A 21,285-nucleotide genomic window follows, 5' to 3' on the forward strand; every position below is an offset into this window, starting at 1 on the left:
TTAAAACGGTGTTTGTTCAAAAAAAGTATTTCTATATATTTTGGACACACTATACAAAATAAAAAGCGTAAAAATAACGTTCTCACATCAGTTTTTGCAACTCATCTCTAAATCTAGCCCAGAATTAACTTTCACTGCTTGTTTTCTTCAAACTCAGTTTACAAAAAACCAAACCCAAACAACCCATCATTCATGGTTTACCCCAAAACCCGTAAGCAAATCCACCCTTTCTCATGGTCTCGCAACACAAGCCAGATTCCATAATTACATGTTTGTTTAGTACAACCCCTATAACGTGACACTTAACAGTCCATAAAGCTGCCCATGTGTCTGCCTCACAATCGAGCTAATTCACCCTCAACTCGTCCACTTATCTGTCCATAAACCGCGCTCGTTAGCCGTTAAATCCAAAACTCATAAAAATATCGACATTTTTGAGCAACGTCGTAAAAAATCAATCTGTGCGCATTAATGGTTTATTTAACAATCTTCCATTCGCTTAATTGAATGATTATGAATCGCCGTCGTTGGCTCGATTGAGTTTAATTGCTTTTGGAGATTGGAAGGCGAACTCGAACGGTAGCTGGTTTTTGGCGTCTGGCGCCACTTCACTCACCCTATCGGAGGGTGGTGATCAACCATGAACTACTTTAAACAGAAGCGGTTTGTAAACAAGAAAGAATGTTGTTTATGTTATGGAGTGGAGGTGTTTAAAGACGATAACTACTGGGATTATGGATAACAGATTAATAAATTGTTTTTATAATGGAAATAATCATGTTGACGTTGCTAATTGTAGTGATGTAGTGGAATTGTTATTAAGTTTTAATTCGAAGGGCGCTGAACGAATCCAACAACCTGCTTGATGACAGTGATTATGACTTAATGAGGAAGTGGGGAATTAGGTAACCCGTCGACTTTAAAGCTCTCTAGAGGCTGGCATTGTTACTTTCAGTCGTCCGATGGATGTTTTATGATAGTGTTAATTAAATAAAGCAAAGCAACGCTAAATTAGGGGTTCGTCGATAATATTTTAATGGCTAGTGCTAGTATTTTTGACTTTCTTTTAAGTGGAAGATTTTTAAAAGTCACGTGCCATTCGTTAGAGTTGAAATAAAAAAGTAAAAGTAAATTTAAGAGAGACATTTTCAACAACTTTGAAGAAATTATACAAAATTTTACTTCTCAGGTTTTCTCGACGTTTTATTGCTTGTGAAAATGTGAAAAACTAGGTCATCCATGTCCGTCTGCTTGTTGTCTGTTAGGTATCTACTGGCGATTAAAATTTTAAATTTTATAAAATAATAATTCTTCTATACGAGTCCATCCTTACAAAACGAATTAAAATTCTAAAATATTCCTAATATTTTACAGTTTAACTTAGATACTACAAAACCAACTGCTCTGATAGCTTGCAAGTATTTTAAGATGGTAAATCTCTAGTCAGACGTTTTTTGTTTATCCGTTCTAAAAAGTTGATGAAATCATGTCATAATTTTGTTGGATGTATCCTAAAATAAACAAAATACTGGTCTACATCTTATTTTTGTTGCCTTTTTGTCACTTTTTGGCGCTTTTTTTAGAGATTGCTTTGCCCATCTTTCTGTTATCATATTTTTGTTCCTGTTTTTTATTTTTACCCTCTTTTTTATCTCCCCTTTTTGTGCCCTCTGGTATTGTCCCCCCTTTTTTAATTTCCATTTTTTTTTCGCAATTTAATAATTTTTCAATTTTACAATTATCCAATTTTTCAATTATGTAATTTTGCAATTTTTTGCTTTTTCAGTTTTATTTTTTACATTTTTTTCGATTACTCAATTATCCTGGTTTTAATTAATTAATTTTACAATTTTTCGATTTTTCACTTGTTCAATATTTAAAGAGTAGAATTTTTCTGTTGTAAAAATTTTTAAATAACGGACTTTCCAAATTTTTCGATTTTTCAATTTCTCGGTTATAGACAAACACAAAAAATTATAAGATCTAAAAACTCATTTAGTTTCTTACACTGTTACTGGTATTATCTATGTTTCAGTGTATAGAGGTTATCATAAATAAAAATTCGCAAAATCAAATTTTATAATTTCTTAATGAAGCGCGATTTGTTCGACCGTACTTCAAAGGTGAAGGAATTTCTGTTGAAATAGCTTTCGACCCATTTTTTACGCTATTTTTAGGCATATTTGTGCCACTTTTTTTGCTTTTTTTGTAGCTTTTTTGACTCTTTTTTTCAGAAATTTTTTGACGCTTTTTTGTCATAATTTTTTTGTGATATTTGTTTGGTCTTTTTTCTTTGTGTTACTCTTTTTTGTCCTTCTCTTTTATGCCTTCCCCCCTCTTTTTTGTTCGGTATCTTTTTGTTTCTCTCTTTTTGGTCCATTTTCTATAGTTTTTGAGTTTTATTACACTATTTTATTGAAGTCATATTTTTATCGTCTTTTTTTATCCTATTTTTTGTCGTAATAATTTTTATCGGTTTTTAATGCGGTTGTGGCATTTTTGTAGTTTTTGAAATCATTTTTCGTAACATTTTTCTCTTACTTTTCTCGGGTTTTTGTCGATTTTTTCTTTGGACATGTTTTGTTTGTCGGTTTTTGAGCCACCTTCCTTGGTGGTATTTTTTTTATCGCTTTTTGTCACTTTTTTTGCCTTCCGTTCTTATTTTTGGCCGATTTTATCGCCTTTTTTGTAGGTTTTTTGCTACTTTTTTTTTGTCCCCTTTTTTTTTGTTGACTTTTTGTAATCTTTTGTTACCGCTTTTTTTTTGTCGCATTGGTTTTTGGTAATCTTTTTTTTGTTGTTTTTTTTCAGTAGCCTTTTTTTTGTCGCTTCTTTTGTATCTTTTTTTGTCCTCACATTTTTATTGCAGCTTTCTTGACTCTTTTTTTAATGTTATTTTTTTTGTCGCGTTTGCTGGCCTTTCTTTGGTCATCTTTTTTTTGTCGCCCCTTTTTTGTCGCTTTTTTGTAATTTTATGTTCCTTTTTATGTTCTTTTCTTTGTCCTCTCCCTTTTCCCTTTTTTGTGCCCGATTCTTCACCCACGCTTTTTTTGAACTACATTTTTAACACTTTTTTTCCTCGGTCATCTTTTTTTTGTACTTCTTTGGTATTTTTTTTGTCATGTTTTTTTGTTGATTTTTTTTGTCACGTTTTGTTGACTTTTTATTGGTTTTTTTTATCCTAGCTTTTTTATTGCAGTTTTTTTAACTCCTTTTTTTATCATTTTTTTGTCATTTTTGTTTTCACTTTTTTGTTGCTTTCCTTTAGACATCTTTTTTGTCGTATTTTTACTTACTTTTTTCTGCTTGTTTTTTGTAGTTATTTTTCTTTTTCCCCCCTGTTGTCCTCCTTTTGTCCCCCTTTTTTGCCTCACCTCTTCTCCCCCCCCCCCATTTTTTGGCAACACGTTTTGTTATATCGTTTTTACACTGTGTCTTTTTTATGATTTTTTCTGTCGTATTTGATCGCTTTTTGTCGCTTTGTTTTAAGTCTCCCTTTTTTTTGTCTCCCAGCTTCCTTTGTGATCTACCTTTTTTGGTACATTTCATCTCTGCCTTTTTTGCAGATTTTCTTTATTCTTTTTTCAGTGAGATTTTTTTGGTGCCTTTGTTTTTGACACTTTTTTATTGATTTTTTTTTGTCACGTTTTGTTGACTTTTTTGTCTTCGCCTTTTTCTTGTAGCTTTTTTCAACTCCCTCTTTTTTTTGTCATTTTTTGTAGCTCTTTTGTCATCTCTTTTCACTTTTTTTGTTGCTTTTCTTTAAACATCTTTTGTTTGTCGCTTTTTAAGCTGCCTTTCTTGGTCGTATTTTTTGTAGTTTTTTGACTTCTTTTTGGTTTTCCTTTTTTTTGGGTCCTTTTTTGTGCCCTTTTTTACGGCTTTTTTTTGTCGCATTTGTTTTTGGTAATATGTACTTTTTTACTGCTCTTTTTTCAGTAATCTTTTTTGTCACTTCTTTTGTATTTTTTTCTCTTCTCATTTTTATTGCAGCTTTCTTGATTCCCTTCTTTTAAAGGTTATTTTTTTGTCACTTTTTTTGCTTTTTTTTTGTCATTTTTGGTTTCACATTTTTGTTGCTATCCATTTAGACATCTTTTTTTTTCTGTCGTTTTTCTTGTTTGGTTTTTGTACTTATTGGTCTTTTTCCCCCTTTTTTTTGGGCAGCATGTTAATGTTTTGTTATAGCATTTTTACTCCATTTTTAGTGTCTTTTTTATGACTTTTTCTGTCGTATTTTGGTCGCTTTTTGTCCCTTTGTTTTAAGTCTCTTTTTTGTCGCTTCCTTAGTATCTTTTTTTATCGTCTTTTTTTGTTCCAACTTTTTTTGTCTCCCATTTCCTTTGTGATCTACCTTTTTTGGTACACATTTTACTGCTGCCTCTTTTGCAGATTTTCTTGACTCTTTTTTTTAGTGAGATTTTTTTTTTGGTACCTTTTTTTATGTCACTTTTTTTGTTGAATTTTTTTTTGTCACGTTTTGTTGACTTTTTTGTTGTCTTTTTTATCCTCACCTTTTTTCTTGTAGCTTTTTTCTAACTCCCTTTTTTTTGGTCATTTTTTGTCGCTCTTTTGTTGTCTTTGTTTTCACTTTTTTGTCGCTTTTTTTACTTATTTTTTTTGTAGTTATTTCTTTTTTTGTCCCCCTTTTGCCCTCCTTTTGTCCCCCATTTTTACCCCACCTCTTGTCCCCCGCTTTTTTTTTGGACAGTATTTTAACGGTTTGTTATAGATTGTTTATTCCACTTTTAGTGTCTTTTTCTGACTCGTGTCGTATTTTGATCTCTTTTTTGTCTCTTTTCTTAGGACATCTTTTGTTTGTCGCTTTTTCAGCTGCTTTCTTGGTCGTATTTTTTGTCATTTTTTGGGTCACTTTCTTTTTTTTTATTCTCCCTTCTTATTTCTGATCCTTTGTTATCGCCTTTTTTGTCGTTTTTTGACTTCTTTTTGTTTTTCCCTCTTTTTTTGTTGACTTTTTTGTGCCCTTTTTTACGTTTTTTTTTGTCGCATTTGTTTTTGGTAATACTTTTTTACTGCTCTATTTTCAGTAACCTTTTTTGTAACTTCTTTTGTATTTGTTTTCTCTTCTCATTTTTATTGCAGCTTTTCCCTTTTTTTAATGTTATTGTCTTTTACTTTTGTTTGGTTATCTTTTTTGTCGCCCCTTTTTTTTGGTCACTTTTTTGAAATTTTATATTCCCTTCTTTGCCCCACGTCTTTTTTTGAGTAACATTTTTAACACATTTTTTCTTCGGCAATTTTTTTGTAACTTCTTTGGTATTTTTATTTGGTGCCTTTCTTTGTCACTTTCTTGTTGAATTTTTTTGTTGTCTTTTGTCTTTTTTATCCTCACCTTTTTTTTATCACTTTTTTTCGCTTTTTTTGTTATCTTTGTTTTCACTTTTTTGTTGCTTTTCTTGAGACATCTTTTTTGTCGTTTTTTGCTTACCTTGTCTTCAGTTGTTTTTTCGTAGTTATTTCTCTTTTTGTCCTCTTTTTGCCCTCCTTTTGCCCCTTATTTTTGTCCCACGTCTTGTCCCCCGCTTTTTTTTGGGGGGGGGGGGGGGCAACAATTTAACATTTTTATTTTAGTGTATTTTTTTTAACTTTTTCTGTCGTGTTTTGATCGATTTTTTTGTCGCTTTTCTTTGGACATTTTTTGTTTGTCGCTATTTAAGCCACTTTTCTTAGTCGTATTTTTGTCGTTTTTAGTCCTCCGTTCTTATTTTTGGCCCCTTTTTATCGCTTTTTGTCTACACATTTTTATTGCAGCTTTCTTGATTCACTTTTTTTAGAGTTACTTTTTTTGCCGCTTTTTCTTGTTTTTCTTTCCTTGCCTCCCATTCTTCCGCCATGCCTTTTTTTGAGCAACATTTTTAACACCTTTTTTGTTCGTTCATCTTTTTTTTTATAGCTTCTTTGGTATCTTTTTTTTGTCACGTTTTGTTAACTTTTTTATTATCGTTTTTATCTTCGCATTTTTCTTGTAGCTTTTTTTAACTCTCTTTTTTTTTGTCATTATTTGTTGCCTTTTTGTCACTTTTTCTTTTTTGTCCCCTTTTTGCCCTCCTTTTGTCCCACCTGTTGTGCCCCGCTTTTTTTGGTGTTTTGTTATAGCTTTTTTACTCCATTTTTAGTGTCTTTTTTATTACTTTTTCTGTGATATTTTGATCGCCTTTTTGTCGCTTTTCTTTGGTATTTTTTTTGTCGCCTTTTTTATCCCGACTTTTTTTGTCTACCAGCTTTCTTTGTGATCTACCTTTTTTAGGACACATTTTATCGCTGCATTTTTTGCAGTTTTTCTTGACTCTTGTTTTCAGTGAGATTTTTTTATAGCCTTTTTTTGTCACTTTTGTTGGCTTTTTTGTCGTCTTTTTTTACCGCTTTTATTTTTGTCGCATTATAAGGTCATCCATTTTTTCTTGCTTTATCCAGAGTCCTTTTTTATCGCTTCTTTTCTATCTTTTTTATCCTCGCCTGTTTTTATAGCTTTTTTGACTCCCATTTCTTTATTGTCATTTTTTTGTCATTTTCCTTGCTTTTTTGTCACTTTTTTTATTTGCCTTTTTTGGTCTTTTTTTTTTTTGTTTTTCTTTATTCTGTTTGATGACGTAACCTCAACATTTTACTAAACAAATCTTATTTAAAATGTGCAACATATGCTTCTATACTTGAAAAAAAAGAGTTGTATAATGTTTAAATCAATCTTAATGTCTTTTCTAAAATCTCTTTTGTAGTTTCCTAGCTAGTAAATCCTTAATTTTCATTCTACACAATATTTTTTCTAGGTTCATAGACTTAAAAGTAGGGATGGATTATTAAACCACAGCTTGAGAAAGCTCAACTTACATTTAAAGAGAAATTAAGTAACAATATTTTGAGTTGACGTCATAATTTTTTTAGTGAGAATATCTAGGTATACTTAAGTGGGGATTTACTATTAGTATAGTTTATTATAACCTTAAAAAAGTCTAAAATTTCAAGGTAAACGATAATTTGGGAATTACCTGCTAATAAAAACTACATTTCCAAATTCCACAATTGCTAAACCCCTTCAAACAAAGCCACTCAACATCCGTCAAAATAAGTCTATTACGGTACTTCCGTCAGCCACCGTTCAAAAAACAAAAAACACACAAATCTCATTTAAAACCACAAACTCTCCCTTACTCATCCACTCTGGGAAACGGTCACTTCATGCACATTTTGTTTTGATCCATACAAACTAATTACCGCATCCGCTACTATATTAAAAAGTGTCACACGCCTATAGACTCTAATTTGTTCGCACTGACACCAATAGACCAATCTTTATCCAACACACCATCCGGTCATCCGACATCCTCCCGCACCCAAAAACCCTTCTTCGACTTTACTCAACACATGTTTTTTTTCCAGTGCAATAAAGGCTGCAAACTATGGCACACCGCCCTCAACTCCTCCTGCCAAAAAGTCTGCGTAAGTACCACCGACCACTAACCCCCCAAATTTCTACACGTGCTTCCAGAACGGCTCCATGGACCGCCTCACCCCCAAGGAGCTCTACTGCGTCATGGGGTGCAACGACGCCATGACCAAGTACTTCTCGCAGCTAAAGTCGAAGCTTCTGACCCCTCCAGCTCCAGCTCTCGTGGCCGACTCTTTGAACGCTACGTCGCTCAAGCTGGAGTGGAACTTTTCGGAAGCTAGGCGGGAGGGACTGGTGCAGCATGTCCAGTGGCGGTACGAGGAGTTAACAGCCACGTGGCACTACTGCAGGAACGCCACGTGGAGTCACGACGGGACGGTGGTACTCGTGGAGAACTTGCAGCCGTACACGAAATATAGAGTGAGTACTGTTTGGTTGTTTGACCAAGTACTAACTATGGCTTCCAGTTTCGGATCGTGTTGATTCTGGGCCACCACCAGGAGAACTCCATCGTGTCGAATCCCAGTGTTGTCATAAGTACGCTCGCTTCAGGAATCCCGGTTTCTCCTCCGAGTAGTGTACGAGTGGCTCCCATTGATTCCACACGTATTAGTGTGAGCTGGGAACCTGGTCCCTTCCCGCACGGTCCACTCCTTTCCTATGTGCTCCAGATTACCGATAATCAACCCGATGCGGTGGTACCGCCGGAAGTCAAGGTGTGACTATTTTAATTGCAATTTTTTTCTATTTTTCCAACTATGGTTGTTTTCGCTTCGCATCTTTGTTTTGACTGCGCGAAACTTGATAAACTTTGACAAGAATTCTGCTGACTTTGTAGTAGAAAGAAGATATCCTCTTCTTCCTTCTTTGTTTATAACTTTAACTGTCTGACTAATCCGCATGGACCTCTTGGGCTACCTGCTTTAACTTGCTTCTTGATTCGTTTATTAAATCAGTGATGGTGCTAAGACATCAAGGGTCGTACCCTTTTCGAAAATTTAGTACCATCGCTGATCCAAATATTACCAAGACACTCTGTCTAACTAAACCCCCAAACAGGACATACCTGCCGAGAGCAACTTCTACATGTTCCGAAACTTACAACCTTCTCGGAACTACACCATATCCATTAAAATGAGAAACGGAGTCGGGTCAGGCCCTTCCGCTAAAGTAACAGTGTCGACACCTTCTGAACCCTTAGGTACGACCTTCGTTCTTGTACACCCGCATACTAAAATTTTCCAACAGCCAAAGACACCCAACAACCCGTGCTCATATTTGGTACCGAACACGGAGTAATCAAACAAGGGACCAACATTATAGACGAACCCGAAATACTGTACAGTACCTTAATGACGATCAAAGGAATCGGGATACACATAAGCAAAAAACTCCTCTTCATTTCGGATTCTGGGGGGCACATAATGAAGATGCCTCTGTCGAGGAACCAACATAACAATATCACGTATATTCTGACCCCGGTCCAAATTAATTTCACCCCTTTGGAGTTATCGGTTGATTGGTTGAACGATCAGTTATACATTTTGGGGGAGGTGAAGATCCAACAACAGCGAATTTGGCAGATTGCTAGATGCGACTTAGGCGGTAGAGGGTTGACGATTGCTGTGGCAGGTCTCAGAACGGAACCCTACAACGTCGAAGTGGACCCATACAATGGGTAAGTACCACTACTTACCCACTAGTCATACTATATTACCCATCCTCAGGTACTTATTTTGGGCGATCCGCGACCACGGCGCCGGCATCTACCGCCTAGACATCTCCGACGTAAGCAACGGGATCAAACACGACGTACGACCCGTACTCATCTACCAAGACCGCAACCTAGGGGCTTTCACAGTCGACCACACCAACTTCCGCCTATTCGTGGCAAACGAACGCCAAAAAACCATCAACTCGGTCTCCTTGGACGGGTACCACCTCACTACCGCCTCTAAACACCACTAACCTTCTCCTTCCAGCAAAGAAGTCATCAACGTCCGCCCCAACGTCATCACCTCCAAGCTCAAAAACGTCGTCTCTTTAGCCACCGCAAACAAGAAATTCTACTGGACCGACGGCGACGACATCTTTTTCGAGGAGTACCACAACTCCGACTACTTCCACAATTCGTACCCGGATCTTTCGGCACGATCGTACAAGAAAGTCATCATTAATTTGACGAGTTCGCAGCCCATTCCGAGTCCGGTGAACCCTCCGACGAACGTCCAGGCGATTTTTGGGAGTAGTGTGGCGAAGGTGACGTGGCAGCCGCCGCATCTTCTGGGGATTCAAGGGAAAGGGGCGTGGCAGAACTGGTCGTACGAAGTGGCGATTAAAGAAGTGGACTCGGAGAAGTTCGTACTGCATAAGACGGTTAACACGACGTCGTACAAGATTTCGGAGTTGAAGGAAAACACGGAGTATGTGATTAAGGTGGCGGCGTTTACGAAGTCGGGGAAGGGGCCGTGGTCATCGGAGTTCCGTGGAGTGACGCTGAGTAGAGTTGAAAATCCCGTGATTTACTGGTCGGCGGCGAAAGGGTTGCTGAAGTCGGACGCTACTGGGGAGAATGTAGAAACTTTGATCCACAAGAGTCACATGAAGAATTTCTACTTCGTGGATATGACGTGGTACAAAGAACAGGTTTATTTGGTGACGAATGACTCGCACGTGTGGTGGTACAACACCGAGACACACAATCAAGGTCAGTTGATTGACGTTGACTCCGTCGGAAGTATAGCGGTTGACTGGATTGGAATGAAACTGTATTGGTCGAACCCCAAGCGACAGATGGTAAGTACCATCGTACTAACTCACTCGGTACTACTCACACACTGTTTAGATCATCCGCGGCAATTTAAACGGCACGCAACAAGAACCCCTCCCCATTCTCACTCTCGCCAAAGAACTCAACATTGATTCGGTCAAGGCGTACCTGTACTGGTCCACAGGGTTCGCAGTACGTTGTGCCCATTTAAACGGCGCCAATCCCATCGAGTACCACCCGGTACAACTTTTCTCGGGACGACAAGTCATGGGTTTAACCCTCGATATTAACAATAAATACGTCTACTGGATAGTGCGAGGGTCAGAAGGCTCAAATTTATTCAGAGCCCCGATGGCAGGGTACTATAACACCATCACAGTCGAGAAAATATCAAGTTTGCAGAAACCCAACACCCAAGCACCGCTTTGCTACTTCCATAAGCGGCTACTGTGGTTACAGGATGATAAGAATGCCGCTATTAGTGATTTACAAGGGAAGAATATTGCTACCATTAGTGGCAAAAGCATGTCTGACCTGACCCTAGTGTACGTCGTCGATTCTTCCCTTCACGTGATGCCAGGTAAGCGGTACCACTTCACTCATTGACACTAAAGTAAAAGTTGTAGATTCTCAAGCTGAACCTATAATCGTTATTCCTGAAATGGTGGACCGGAGCTCTGTTAGAGTAGTCGGGCCGTCGAATTCCTTCAACGTCACGTGGGACCCTGTCAATAATGTTAACTACGGAGAAGTTTTCTACGAAGTGAGCATCGACAGCCTGTCGCGGAACGACTCAACTGTACGTCAGTCACCCCCATTGGTACCATTTTACCATTTTTTTGTAGATAATCACGAACAAACCGACCATCAAATTCTGGCAAACCGTGGCACCTTTCACCAAGTTGCATGTATCGATTAGAGCTTTTACGTACTGGGGTACTTCGCCTCAAATTCGTGCCAACGTGTACTCGCCAGCGTCCACTCCTTCGGTACCCAGGAACCTGCGGGCCTACGTCACGCACTCTCACAACGTTAGTAACGACAACAACGTAACAATCACGGTACGCTGGGACCCTCCACTGTACCCCAATGGGGTAATCAACGGCTACAAAGTCCACTGTTGGTACTTGCAAGACTCAGATCGCATAGATTTGTGTGACGACGTAGTCAAAGACGCAAAAGATCTCCAAATCGAGCTAAAATCCCTAAACCAAGGCCCGATCTACCACTTCAATGTAAGCCAATCCTCTCCACGATTTCCGGTTCTAATACATCTTCCAGGTCCAAGCGTACAACGAAGTCCGGGATGGCGACTTATCGTCCACGATTTCAGTCAACTCGAGCAAAGAATCGCCGCTTCCACGTCTCCTGATTGCCTCTTCGGACTCCATCTTCATCCAAGACATCGATTCCAACACCAACCGGTCGCTTCTTCAAGGCATCACCACTCCGACTGAAATCGGGTACTCCATCAAAGAATCCAAGTTGTTCTGGATCGACCAGTGGAATTCGCTCATGGTCTTCGACATGGACACTTTCAACAAAAGCCAAATCGTCGATTTGAAGAAAAGTGCCACCAGTTTGACGGTGGATTGGCTCGAAAGAAGTCTCTATTACGTCCAAAGCGAGAACGAAGACTCCTGCGTGTTCAAACTTGACTTAAACTATAGAGGCGTGGGTAAAACGAAGAAAGTGTTTTGTGTGGCTGGAAAAATCAGCAAGGTTGAGGTTAGCCCCTACACTAGAAAACTCTACTGGGTCGAGAAATCTAAACTCATGGTTTGTAACACCGACGGTACTAATCGGCGCGAGTTTTTCAAAAAAGGACGTAGCAAAAGGTCGTGCAATTGTCCAGTGGGTGCAATCGAAGACACCTACACCTTGGATCACTCAACTGAGTCTAAACCCATGTTGATTTTCGTCGATTCGTCGTCTCAGAATATCGTTTCAGCGGATAGAGATGGTTGTTTGTGTGATGTCGTTGCCAATAATAGCGTAGGTGTCACGCTTCCTTTGGAACGGATCAAGTCCGACTTTGGAACTTTGTATTGGACGAGTCAAGGGTCGCTTTACGCTTTGAAGAAAAACGAGACCAATGCGGTAGCGAAAAAGGCCAATGTTCACGACGTTGTTATTTTTGGACCACACGTGCAACCCTTTCCCCCGAAGGAGTGTCTCAAACCTAAACAAAATAGAGAGTTTAGGGTGAAACTGAAACGCAGAACTTCCAATTCGTTGACGTTGAGGATGCCAGAGGTACGTCACGCTTGTGAACACACCTCTATGCCCACGGTTGAGTACCGGATCTACTACAAGCAGCATGATGATAGTACTTCGTGTGATTTGGGTTGCAACGTTTCTGTCACCTTTGAGAAAGAGTACACATTACAGAATTTGAAGCCTTTCACGAACTACCAAGTTGCGTTGGCTGTTAGTAACTACTACATGGATGATGAGCAAGTTGTGGTGGGGCCTTCTGTGGCCTTCCAGACCGCTGTCGGAGGTATTTTTAAAAAAAAATTTTATTCCATCTAAGTAAGTATGTTTATTTCAGCCCCTTCTCAACCCCAAAACGTTACGGCAACTGTCCTCAACCCTACAACGGCTAAAGTAACCTGGTGGCCCCCTCAACAATTCAACGGAGCCTTGGTTCACTACGAAATTTACTGGCAAACCGAACGCATTCTCTCCGGGGTACGCCAAAAGGAACAACCAAACGTCGAACAACAATTCTCCCCAAACTCCACCCAAATTCTGACTACCATTCTCAATAGGTTGTCCCCAAACGAGACTTACATGATTTGGGTGCGCGCCTACAGCGAGACCAATGAAACCTCCAGTGATAGTGAAAAAGTACAAATTAACACTTACCCCGAACCCAGTGATTTAGTTCTAATGAATAAGAGTGCGTATGTTTTAAGACTGACATGGGAAGTGCATCCGCACGTCGAGAATTACAGCGTACAGTTCTCCCCACTCACATCAAACGAGTGGGAGAACGTGATTCTCGAAACTAGTACCGACGGGGTACTCATAGTGAAAGAAAACCTCAAGCCCAAAACCCAGTACAAATTTAGGTTAAGTCTCTACTTCGAAAACTACCCTGAGGAGTACATCTGGCCCCCAGATTCGCGATTCACGTATGAAACTCTAGGTAAGTTGAACACGAAAATGGCGCAGTCGTGCGGATTGTTGTTTCGTAGGAGATAAACCGTCCCCTCCTGGAACTCCCAAGATCCAGAACGTCAAACCCAACATCTATAAAGTCTGGTGGGAGGCGTCTAAAGACAACGGGGCACCTGTAGAACTGTACAAACTAGAAGGTCTCGAATTGCCTATCTACAGAACGAAACGTAGCACCAATCGGACCGCGTATTTTCACACAGCGCCGTCAATCGAAGAGGAAGAGCACGAATGGCAACCTTTTTACAACGGGACTGAAACTTCCTGGATAATCGACGGTTTGAGCGATAAACATAAGTACGAATTTCGTGCTTTAGCGTTAAACGCGTACGGATGGAGCTACCCCAGTGAAGTTAGTACCGCGTTTGATTTAAACGAAGCGGCCCGAATGGCTGAAAAGCAGAGCCCCATGACGCTCATCGTTGTGGCTATTTGTCTCCCTGTGTCCGTGTTTTTAGCAATACTTCTCTGTATTGTGTGTCGTAAGTCTGATTCTAATAAAAATTGAGGAAGTTGGTGATCGTTTGATTGGTAGGGAAATGGGGTAAGCCGAAGAAGGTTCAAGTGGTTTCTATCCCCAGAGGGCCCGACGTTGAGTTGGCAACATTGAGAGAACTACCAAGACGGGGGATTCACAACACTAATGTTCTTTACGTTTCGACGCAGCCCAGCAGCGACGAACTGACGCTTCTGCCACACATCCGAAGGTATTTATGTCTGTTTTTTCGTATAAAATCACACTTGTTCATTTTTTCAGGGACCAAATCACTTTGACCAAATTCCTTGGTAGCGGCGCCTTTGGAGAAGTCTTCGAAGGTAAAGCTAGAGGAATTTCAAACACTAGTGGTGAAACGAAAGTCGCGGTCAAGGTAGGCGAGCGCAGCGAGCCATATTCACGATTTAACTGTCTCTTTATCACAGACTTTGCGTAAAGGGGCAACCGATCAAGAAAAAACCGAGTTCCTACAAGAAGCTCAACTGATGAGTAACTTCAAGCATGAACACATCCTCCAACTACTGGGGGTTTGTTTGGACAACGACCCCCACTTCATAATCATGGAGTTGATGCAAGGGGGTGATTTATTGACGTATTTGAGGTCCTCTAGAAACATAAATGTGAGTATTCCGTTATGTCGTAACCACTTAATTTATAAAATCGTTCCAGAACGAAACACCCACTTTAACTCTTATCGAGCTTCTGAAGATGTGTGTAGATGTCGCCAAGGGCTGTCGCTACCTCGAGGAGATGCATTTTGTTCATAGGGACTTGGCTTGTCGAAACTGCTTAGTCTCGTCTACAGACTCAGATCGGATTGTGAAAATAGGAGACTTCGGTTTAGCGAGAGACATTTATAAGAATGACTACTACAGGAAGGAAGGGGAGGGTTTGTTGCCTGTGCGCTGGATGGCGCCAGAGTCGCTTGTAGATGGCGTTTTCACCAGCCAATCAGACGTTTGGGCTTTCGGTGTACTGTTGTGGGAGATAATGACGCTAGGGCAGCAACCTTATCCCGCTCGGAATAACCTAGAAGTGCTGCACTATGTCAGACGTGGTGGGAGACTAGGGAAACCCATCGATTGCCCAGAAACTTTGTAAGTTTATTAAATCAAATTGTGATTTTCTACGTTAACTGAAACATTTCCAGACACAACCTAATGCTGAAATGTTGGGAATTCGAAGCGGAGAAGCGGCCGACGTTCAAATATTGTCTGGACGTCCTCGAGAACTTACATTTCCAGAAACTGCGCAGTCCGTCGACTGGGGCTCACGAGGGACAGTACATCAGCACGGTCCAAGAATGTAAGTCCGGTCTGACTCTCGTGTAATGCGCATGTCACACTTTAAATAACTCATCGTCATCTGCATGACTCTACTAATAAGTATGAATGCCATGCTTTCCAGATTTTGAAGGTATATCCAATGAAGCGTATTTTCGAGATGAAAATTATAACACAGGTAAATGCAATAATGCATGTCGATAAAATTCGACTTTTCGATTCATTTCTATTGGTTTATTGATTTGTGTTGTTGGTGACGGTGTGATTTTTTCAGGTGATATTGAGGACGACTCGAGTAAGGAGAAAACGCCGTTTTTGGCGTCCGAGCCGCCGACGACTATTCCAAAATATTTGGAGTTGTTATATGAGCCGGAAGCGCCCCTTAACGACGGTTATGAGATACCCAATCAGATGCTAGCTGAAAGCACGAAAAGTAGTTCCTCTATAGTGTCCATACCGAGCGAAGTAACGAAGGTACAATGTAATGGAAAAGTGCCAGAAATTAGAGATAAGACACTAAAAAAAGTGAAAATGAACGGGGCAGTTCATAAAAATTGCGCCGGACAGTAAATTGTTGATTATGTATATATTTATTGTTGTATAGTTTATTTATGTTTTGAAATTGATACTGTAAATTGTTAAGTCGACTGTCAGTATTTTTCAATCAGAGAGTAATGTAAAATTCCCAAGTGCCTGAAAACAGTATTTTAAGTAGTGTTCAACACCAGATTGTCTGTCTAGAATTAAATACTCATAAGATGTACATATGTAACAAAAGTGACTAGGAAACGAGGTTAGAGTAATTTTGTGATGACCATTTTAATAAAAAATAAATAAATAAAAAACTTTTATTTTTTCAATGTTAATCCATGAATCAGAACATAATGAACACGATCAGTTTACTAATGAATAAAAATAACGAGTCCATATTTACAATAAAAAAATTACTCACAATTAATTCTCCTCTTTTACAACAGTAACAGTTTCTTCTTCTTGTTTCACATCATCATCTTGCGCCTCATCTTTACTATTCTCATGCAACAACACATACTCCCTCGAACTATACCCAAATTTAATAACATCTTTTTCCAACAATTCCACATATTTACTGGCTTCAATCTTCTTGTTATTGATATAGGTTCCATTCGCCGAATTCAAATCAATTAAATATGGCCGCACCTTCTTACCTAAAACCATTCAAATCACCCTTCAGATTCCACAAATCTAACTATACCTACCAGTGCTGCCATCATCTCGAGTGAAAGGAACCAAACGATATTGCAACGCGGCGTGTTGCTTGGAACAAGAAGGGTGATCAACTGGTAAATCTACCACTTTGCGATCACGCCCTATTAAATACGCACTCTCCCTATGAATATACAAAGTCTGAAGCGCCTTCTCGCCCTTAAAAGGGTACAAACGCCATCTCCGTTTGGGCTTGCGGGCTTCCGGGGGTTCGCTATATTTAATAACAACCCCACGATAAGTATTGGTTTCTTCAGTCAGTTTCCCAGAGAGGGCAAAACTCGGTTTTTCTTTTTCTTTTGGGTCCTTCTTATCGGATTTTCCGTCGCCGCTTTTACCCCATTTTGCATTTGAGTGGTCAAAGGAACCGCTGCGGCTGCGTCTGCGGTCTCTGAAATGACACTTGTGAGGTTGGCATTCCTGAACACAGCACTCTTGTAACAAATTATTTTGTACTTAAAATAATTAAAAATCAATAGATTTTAATTAAAAATTGTGCAGAGAATACATATTTTCGTTTGAAGTTGTAAACATCACTTGGGTGATTGTTTTCATACTAGAGATAATATTATATTGATGCAAATTTTTAGGTTTGACATTTATGCACAGCACACTTTGATTCAAGTTTTACCTGGTTCTGTCTCGGTCCCTGTTTGAGTAATTCCTGTTGTCATCTCGCCTATTTCTGTCGCGGTTTTCCCTCCTGTCTCTCCTATTCTGATTGTCCCTGTTATCCGGGCGTCTGTTTTTGTACCGGTCATCGTAGGATCTGTGCTCAGGTGGCCATCGTCGGTCGTCGTGCCGCCCCCTATCATTTCTCACCCTCTTATCATCCCTATTCCTCCTGTCGCGATTTTCTGGTGACGGCGTTCGCCTTCGTTTCCTGTAATTCCAACAGTAATGGTACGAATTTATTGTTTTTTTATTACCTGTATTTATCATCGTTCTCTTCCACTGCCGGTTTATTGATCTTCTTTTCCTTCTTCCTGTTTTCTTCGTCGTCGCTTTTGGCCGGCGAAGCCTCCCGTTTTTTCGATTTCGAAGCAAACTTTGTTTTCTTTGGGGACACTTCTGTCTCTGATCCTGAATCTTGTTTTTTATTTTTGCGCTTTGAACGCTTTTCTGTTGAGGAATCTGAGCTCTCGCCGTCGGAGTCCGACGAACTGGAGCTTTCTGATTGTTGCTTCTTCTTTTTTGAGCCCATTTTTGATTTCGTTAAATAAATAGTAGACGCACTTTGGAGGTTAGGATTCGTTACACAACGTAATGCGCATGCGTGGTGCGGATGTAAACATAACCTTTCTTTCAGTAAAAAAATCGAGGTAAAAACGAAAAAACAAAAAATCTAGTTATTCAAAAAACCAAACTAATCGTAATTTTTCGAATGAAAAATGTATTTGGACTAATTATGTACAGAGTTTACGAAGTGAACCAAAAAATGAGGTTATGGACGATCAAAAAATCAGTTTTTTCCAAAAATACTTTATTGGTAGTCACATAATTTACAAAACTTAATCACAATACATAAACTTATCTAATACACTGTTTTAAAACGCTAGGTTTCTCTCGTAACTGCACCCCTGCGCCTTTACTTTTCGACACATCCTTAACAAAACATTTCCATAATCTCAGAGTTTCATCAGCCCCTGCTGAGAGAACTGTGCTACCATCAGGCGACATCGCTAAATGGAGAACTCTTGCGGTGTGTCCTGTCAATTCAGCCACTTTGGTCATAGCTGGATACTTCCATATAATTAACTCATTGTTAGCAAAGCCATGTCCTGAGATAAGCTCTTTATAATTGGAGCTCCATAGCAAAGCGCAAACTTGAGATCTGGTGTCAACTGCATTCACACAAGACCCTATATTGCAGTTCCAGAACCTTATATGTCGGTCAGCAGTGCCTCCACCACTGGCCAGCACGTGGGGCTGCCAGGGGCACCAGGCGAGAGCTTTAACGGCCGCTTGGTGCGTTGTGAAGACATGAAGGGGCTCTGTATTCGTGTGGTGCCCCCCTGTGACGCCCTGCCAGATGTTCAAGACGTTGTCATTGCCGCCACTGGCCAGATATCTGCAACAAAGCAATTAATATTTGGGGATTAGGTGAATTAGGGGTTTTACCTTCCATCAGGGGACCACTTGAGACCACAGACTTCTTGTGTGTGTCCAGACAAGGTAGTAATGAGGTGGTCTCTTTGTCGCACGTCATGGTGAATAATTTGGCCACTTCTGCAACCACTGGAAAGGATGTAGGAATTCCAGGAAAGAGAGCCCACACGGGCTGAGTGTCCATCCATTACTCTCAGTCTTTTCATTTTAGAGCAATCCCAGAGTTCTACAGTTCCGTTGGTAGTGCCCACGGCGAGATGGTCGCCCTCTTGGATCCATGATAAGGAGCAAACATAGTCATTGCCTTGTAGTTCTAACAGGTCTTCAATATTTCCAGTTCCTAGAGAAGTAAGTGGTTAATGGCTTGGTTTTTGTAAAAAAGATGACTAAATACCTGCATTCCATAAATATACATGTGCCCCTAGAGCCACCGCGAGAACATTTCCGGAGCTCCAATCCATCAAATTCAAGTAATAATCGTCCACAATATCTGGAGCGTCCAGAATCCTATCAGGTGCATGTGGAATATACCTATTATTGCCCTTAACTGAAGCAGGAGTCTTTGTCTGTGTATAAATCACTCTCATTGGATTTTGAAACCCAGCAGGGGCTGATGGTGGTTTCACCCTATATGACAGTATTTTCTGCGAGTCAATATCGCCCCCATACAAATTCTCACACATGACCTTTTGCAGTTCTTTCTGTGTAGGACTGTTCGAAGTATCCTCTTCCTGATTCAACTTATAATGCGCCAAATCAAAATTACTTGTGCTTCTATTTGGTATAAACCGATCCGCTACAGGTGTCTTCAACGTTTTGTTTGGTGTCGGCGTCGTCGAACTTCCCGATTTGTTCTTACTTGGGGTCTTTGACGGGGTTTTCTTCGTTCTCAAGGAGTCGCTTCCGTTGAGTTTCGTCGGGGTTTTCGTCATGGAGGTGGATTTCTTTGAGGTGTTGATGCTCAAGTTGCTGGTGGATTGGTAGTTTTCTTGGCCTTTTCGCTGCCATCGAGGCGGAGGGCCCTTAGTTAAAGGTCCGTCCATGGTGACAAGGTTCTTCATTTCCGTTACAAATTTGAACTGCGACATGTTAGTGTTGAGTTGCACGGGTTGGTCGAATGAAAATGGGGTGAGTCACTACTTTTAGTGCGATAATTGCGCTAAATAATAAATACGAACGACGAACAACAAGAACTGGCAAAATCCGTTACAGCATCTTTTGAATTTGAGTTGTGGAGTGGTGGGAGACAACCCGACGACGTAAATGTCCCTAGTTTGAGATTGAGGTTGTGTAGCAATTCGAAATTCGAATAATATAATAGACGGTATAGAAAATAAATCAAATAAATTCCTGTTCTGTTTAACAACAATAACTTCATTTAAGCTACGTATCTGCGATTTTGAAGGTGGCGGATTTTTATATAAATTTATATATAGAGATGTTGCATTAACACACGTGTATTTTTGGTTGCATAAGCAAATTTGAATTTATTTTTTTTATTATCACTACTTTTTTATAAATTAAGGGTCGTCTATTTCTAAGGAGTTTTTTTTAGAAGGGACTGTTTCTCTCCGAATTCATATCTACGTCTCATTACATTTCCGAGTATTAATAATAATAATAATAATAATAATGTCTTTATTGCCCAACAGAATTTCCATTTAGAGGACAAATTAAGTTAAAGTAACAACACAAGAATTAACGAAATAATAAAAATAATAATATGGTAAAACAGTAAACTAAATAAAACTAAATTAAACAATAATGTGATACTTTCAAGCAGTTTTTAACAAACAAACTAAGTAAATAATGCAATTATATAATTAAGATTCCCTAAAAATAAATAAATAAATAAATAAATTAAATTGTAATGCAAATTACCTTATGAACAAAAAACATAACAACTATCTAGCAATATTTCATTAAATAAGATTAATTGGTTCCAAAAAATATATCATCATAGAATTTGTCGGCAGACCGACACATATTAGTAATTGGCGCCTTTCGTAACAAGTTAGTTTTGGGTGTTGGTAAATAAAACGTTGCTGAATGTCTTGAGGATATGCGGGGAACATAAATATTAACGTTAGAAAGAAGATTCACACAGTCAATTTCATTATGAATAAGTTTATGCATAAATCGAGCATTTAAGTAGTTTCGTCTCTCAAGCAAGGATTTAAAATGATGCTCTTGGAGCAATGCATCATAGCTGATATTCCTCTCAGGGTATACACCATGAATTTTGAACGAAATATACTTGAGAAACCGACGCTGAATTCTTTCAATATCTAACTGTCTATTCAAATAATAAGGTTGCCAGACAATGCATGCATACTCTAGTTTACTTATAACCAAGGCAAAATACAATACCTTAAATAGCATTATGTTTTTGAAATTAGCAGAGACACGCATAATAAAACCTAAGGTTTTAGAAGCAGCGGAAGTAATCCTGTCATTGTGTTCACAAAAACTTAAATTCGAATCAAATAGTACCCCAAGATCTTTTATCTTATCAACAGAGTTTAGTACAACACCATCAATGTTATACAAAGATGAAAAATAATTTACCTTACGAGTATATCTAACAAAGTTACATTTATCCCGATTAAGTTTCAGACCGTTTTGAGTACACCATACACTAATTTTGTCCAAATTCAGTTGTAACTCTTCGGCATCTTCAAGATTCATGACGCGAGAGAAAATTTTAAGGTCATCAGCAAAGGCAAGCGTGTTGCAATTTAAGCTTGAAATCAGGTCATCAATATATAATACGAATAACAGGGGGCCTAAG

The 21,285-nt window shown here is 39.2% G+C and overlaps 3 protein-coding genes across 5 annotated transcripts in view; 1 reads left to right on the forward strand and 2 right to left on the reverse strand.

Annotated features, from left to right (window-relative positions):
- The window catches only part of LOC135127205 (proto-oncogene tyrosine-protein kinase ROS), a 40,121-nt gene extending 24,134 nt beyond the window's left edge, over positions 1-15,987 (forward strand). The window contains exons 3-21 of one of the 2 annotated variants that reach the window (XM_064053592.1): positions 7,399-7,458; positions 7,508-7,828; positions 7,876-8,124; positions 8,468-8,609; positions 8,657-9,086; positions 9,136-9,342; positions 9,391-10,204; positions 10,254-10,758; positions 10,805-10,977; positions 11,024-11,413; positions 11,460-12,681; positions 12,733-13,332; positions 13,382-13,843; positions 13,897-14,068; positions 14,119-14,230; positions 14,283-14,477; positions 14,527-14,954; positions 15,008-15,162; positions 15,415-15,987. In XM_064053592.1, the coding sequence (XP_063909662.1) occupies positions 7,399-7,458; positions 7,508-7,828; positions 7,876-8,124; positions 8,468-8,609; positions 8,657-9,086; positions 9,136-9,342; positions 9,391-10,204; positions 10,254-10,758; positions 10,805-10,977; positions 11,024-11,413; positions 11,460-12,681; positions 12,733-13,332; positions 13,382-13,843; positions 13,897-14,068; positions 14,119-14,230; positions 14,283-14,477; positions 14,527-14,954; positions 15,008-15,162; positions 15,415-15,710 (6,933 nt within the window). In that variant the 3' untranslated portion in view covers positions 15,711-15,987. The remainder of the gene's footprint in view (positions 1-7,398; positions 7,459-7,507; positions 7,829-7,875; positions 8,125-8,467; positions 8,610-8,656; positions 9,087-9,135; positions 9,343-9,390; positions 10,205-10,253; positions 10,759-10,804; positions 10,978-11,023; positions 11,414-11,459; positions 12,682-12,732; positions 13,333-13,381; positions 13,844-13,896; positions 14,069-14,118; positions 14,231-14,282; positions 14,478-14,526; positions 14,955-15,007; positions 15,163-15,414) is intronic. The other variant, XM_064053593.1, reaches the window with a different exon arrangement.
- Positions 15,712-17,658, reverse strand: LOC135127207 (smad nuclear-interacting protein 1). 2 transcript variants are annotated; one of them, XM_064053595.1, is made up of 5 exons: positions 17,315-17,658; positions 17,017-17,268; positions 16,379-16,776; positions 16,093-16,327; positions 15,712-15,833 (listed from the first exon to the last, which is right to left on the reverse strand). In XM_064053595.1, the coding sequence occupies exons 1-4, from the start codon at positions 17,587-17,589 to the stop codon at positions 16,095-16,097; spliced, it is 1,158 nt and encodes a 385-aa protein (XP_063909665.1). In that variant the 5' UTR covers positions 17,590-17,658; the 3' UTR covers positions 15,712-15,833; positions 16,093-16,094. The 2 variants fall into 2 exon arrangements, with proteins under 2 accessions (XP_063909665.1, XP_063909664.1); XM_064053594.1 differs by lacking the exon at positions 15,712-15,833 and having other exon boundaries at positions 15,975-16,327.
- Positions 17,659-17,851: 193 nt separating this feature from the next.
- LOC135126560 (cell division cycle protein 20 homolog) lies at positions 17,852-19,728 on the reverse strand. Its single transcript, XM_064052591.1, has 3 exons — positions 18,889-19,728; positions 18,507-18,834; positions 17,852-18,456 (listed from the first exon to the last, which is right to left on the reverse strand). Exons 1-3 carry the CDS (start codon positions 19,580-19,582, stop codon positions 17,916-17,918), a joined length of 1,563 nt encoding a protein of 520 aa, XP_063908661.1. The 5' UTR covers positions 19,583-19,728; the 3' UTR covers positions 17,852-17,915.
- Between the last annotated feature and the right edge of the window lie 1,557 nt (positions 19,729-21,285).

This window comes from Zophobas morio, unplaced genomic scaffold (assembly GCF_036711695.1).
Source record: "Zophobas morio isolate AGI-343-1 ecotype UQ-CSIRO unplaced genomic scaffold, CSIRO_AGI_Zmor_V1 ptg000011l, whole genome shotgun sequence".
Classification (NCBI taxonomy): Eukaryota; Metazoa; Arthropoda; class Insecta; order Coleoptera; family Tenebrionidae; genus Zophobas; species Zophobas morio.

What these genes read in the sequence shown, in the direction of transcription:
- LOC135127207 (XM_064053595.1), bottom strand. Translation starts at nt 17,589, where the DNA reads ATGGGCTCAAAAAAGAAGAAGCAACAATCAGAAAGCTCCAGTTCGTCG. An exon ending in GAGAACGATGATAAATACAG is followed by an intron (nt 17,269 to 17,314) that starts GTAATAAAAAAA and finishes TTGGAATTACAG; the next exon opens with GAAACGAAGGCGAACGCCGT. An exon ending in AGGGACCGAGACAGAACCAG is followed by an intron (nt 16,777 to 17,016) that starts GTAAAACTTGAA and finishes GTGTCATTTCAG; the next exon opens with AGACCGCAGACGCAGCCGCA.
- LOC135126560 (XM_064052591.1), bottom strand. Translation starts at nt 19,582, where the DNA reads ATGTCGCAGTTCAAATTTGTAACGGAAATGAAGAACCTTGTCACCATG. An exon ending in TGTATATTTATGGAATGCAG is followed by an intron (nt 18,835 to 18,888) that starts GTATTTAGTCAT and finishes TTACTTCTCTAG; the next exon opens with GAACTGGAAATATTGAAGAC. An exon ending in AAGTGGTCCCCTGATGGAAG is followed by an intron (nt 18,457 to 18,506) that starts GTAAAACCCCTA and finishes GCTTTGTTGCAG; the next exon opens with ATATCTGGCCAGTGGCGGCA.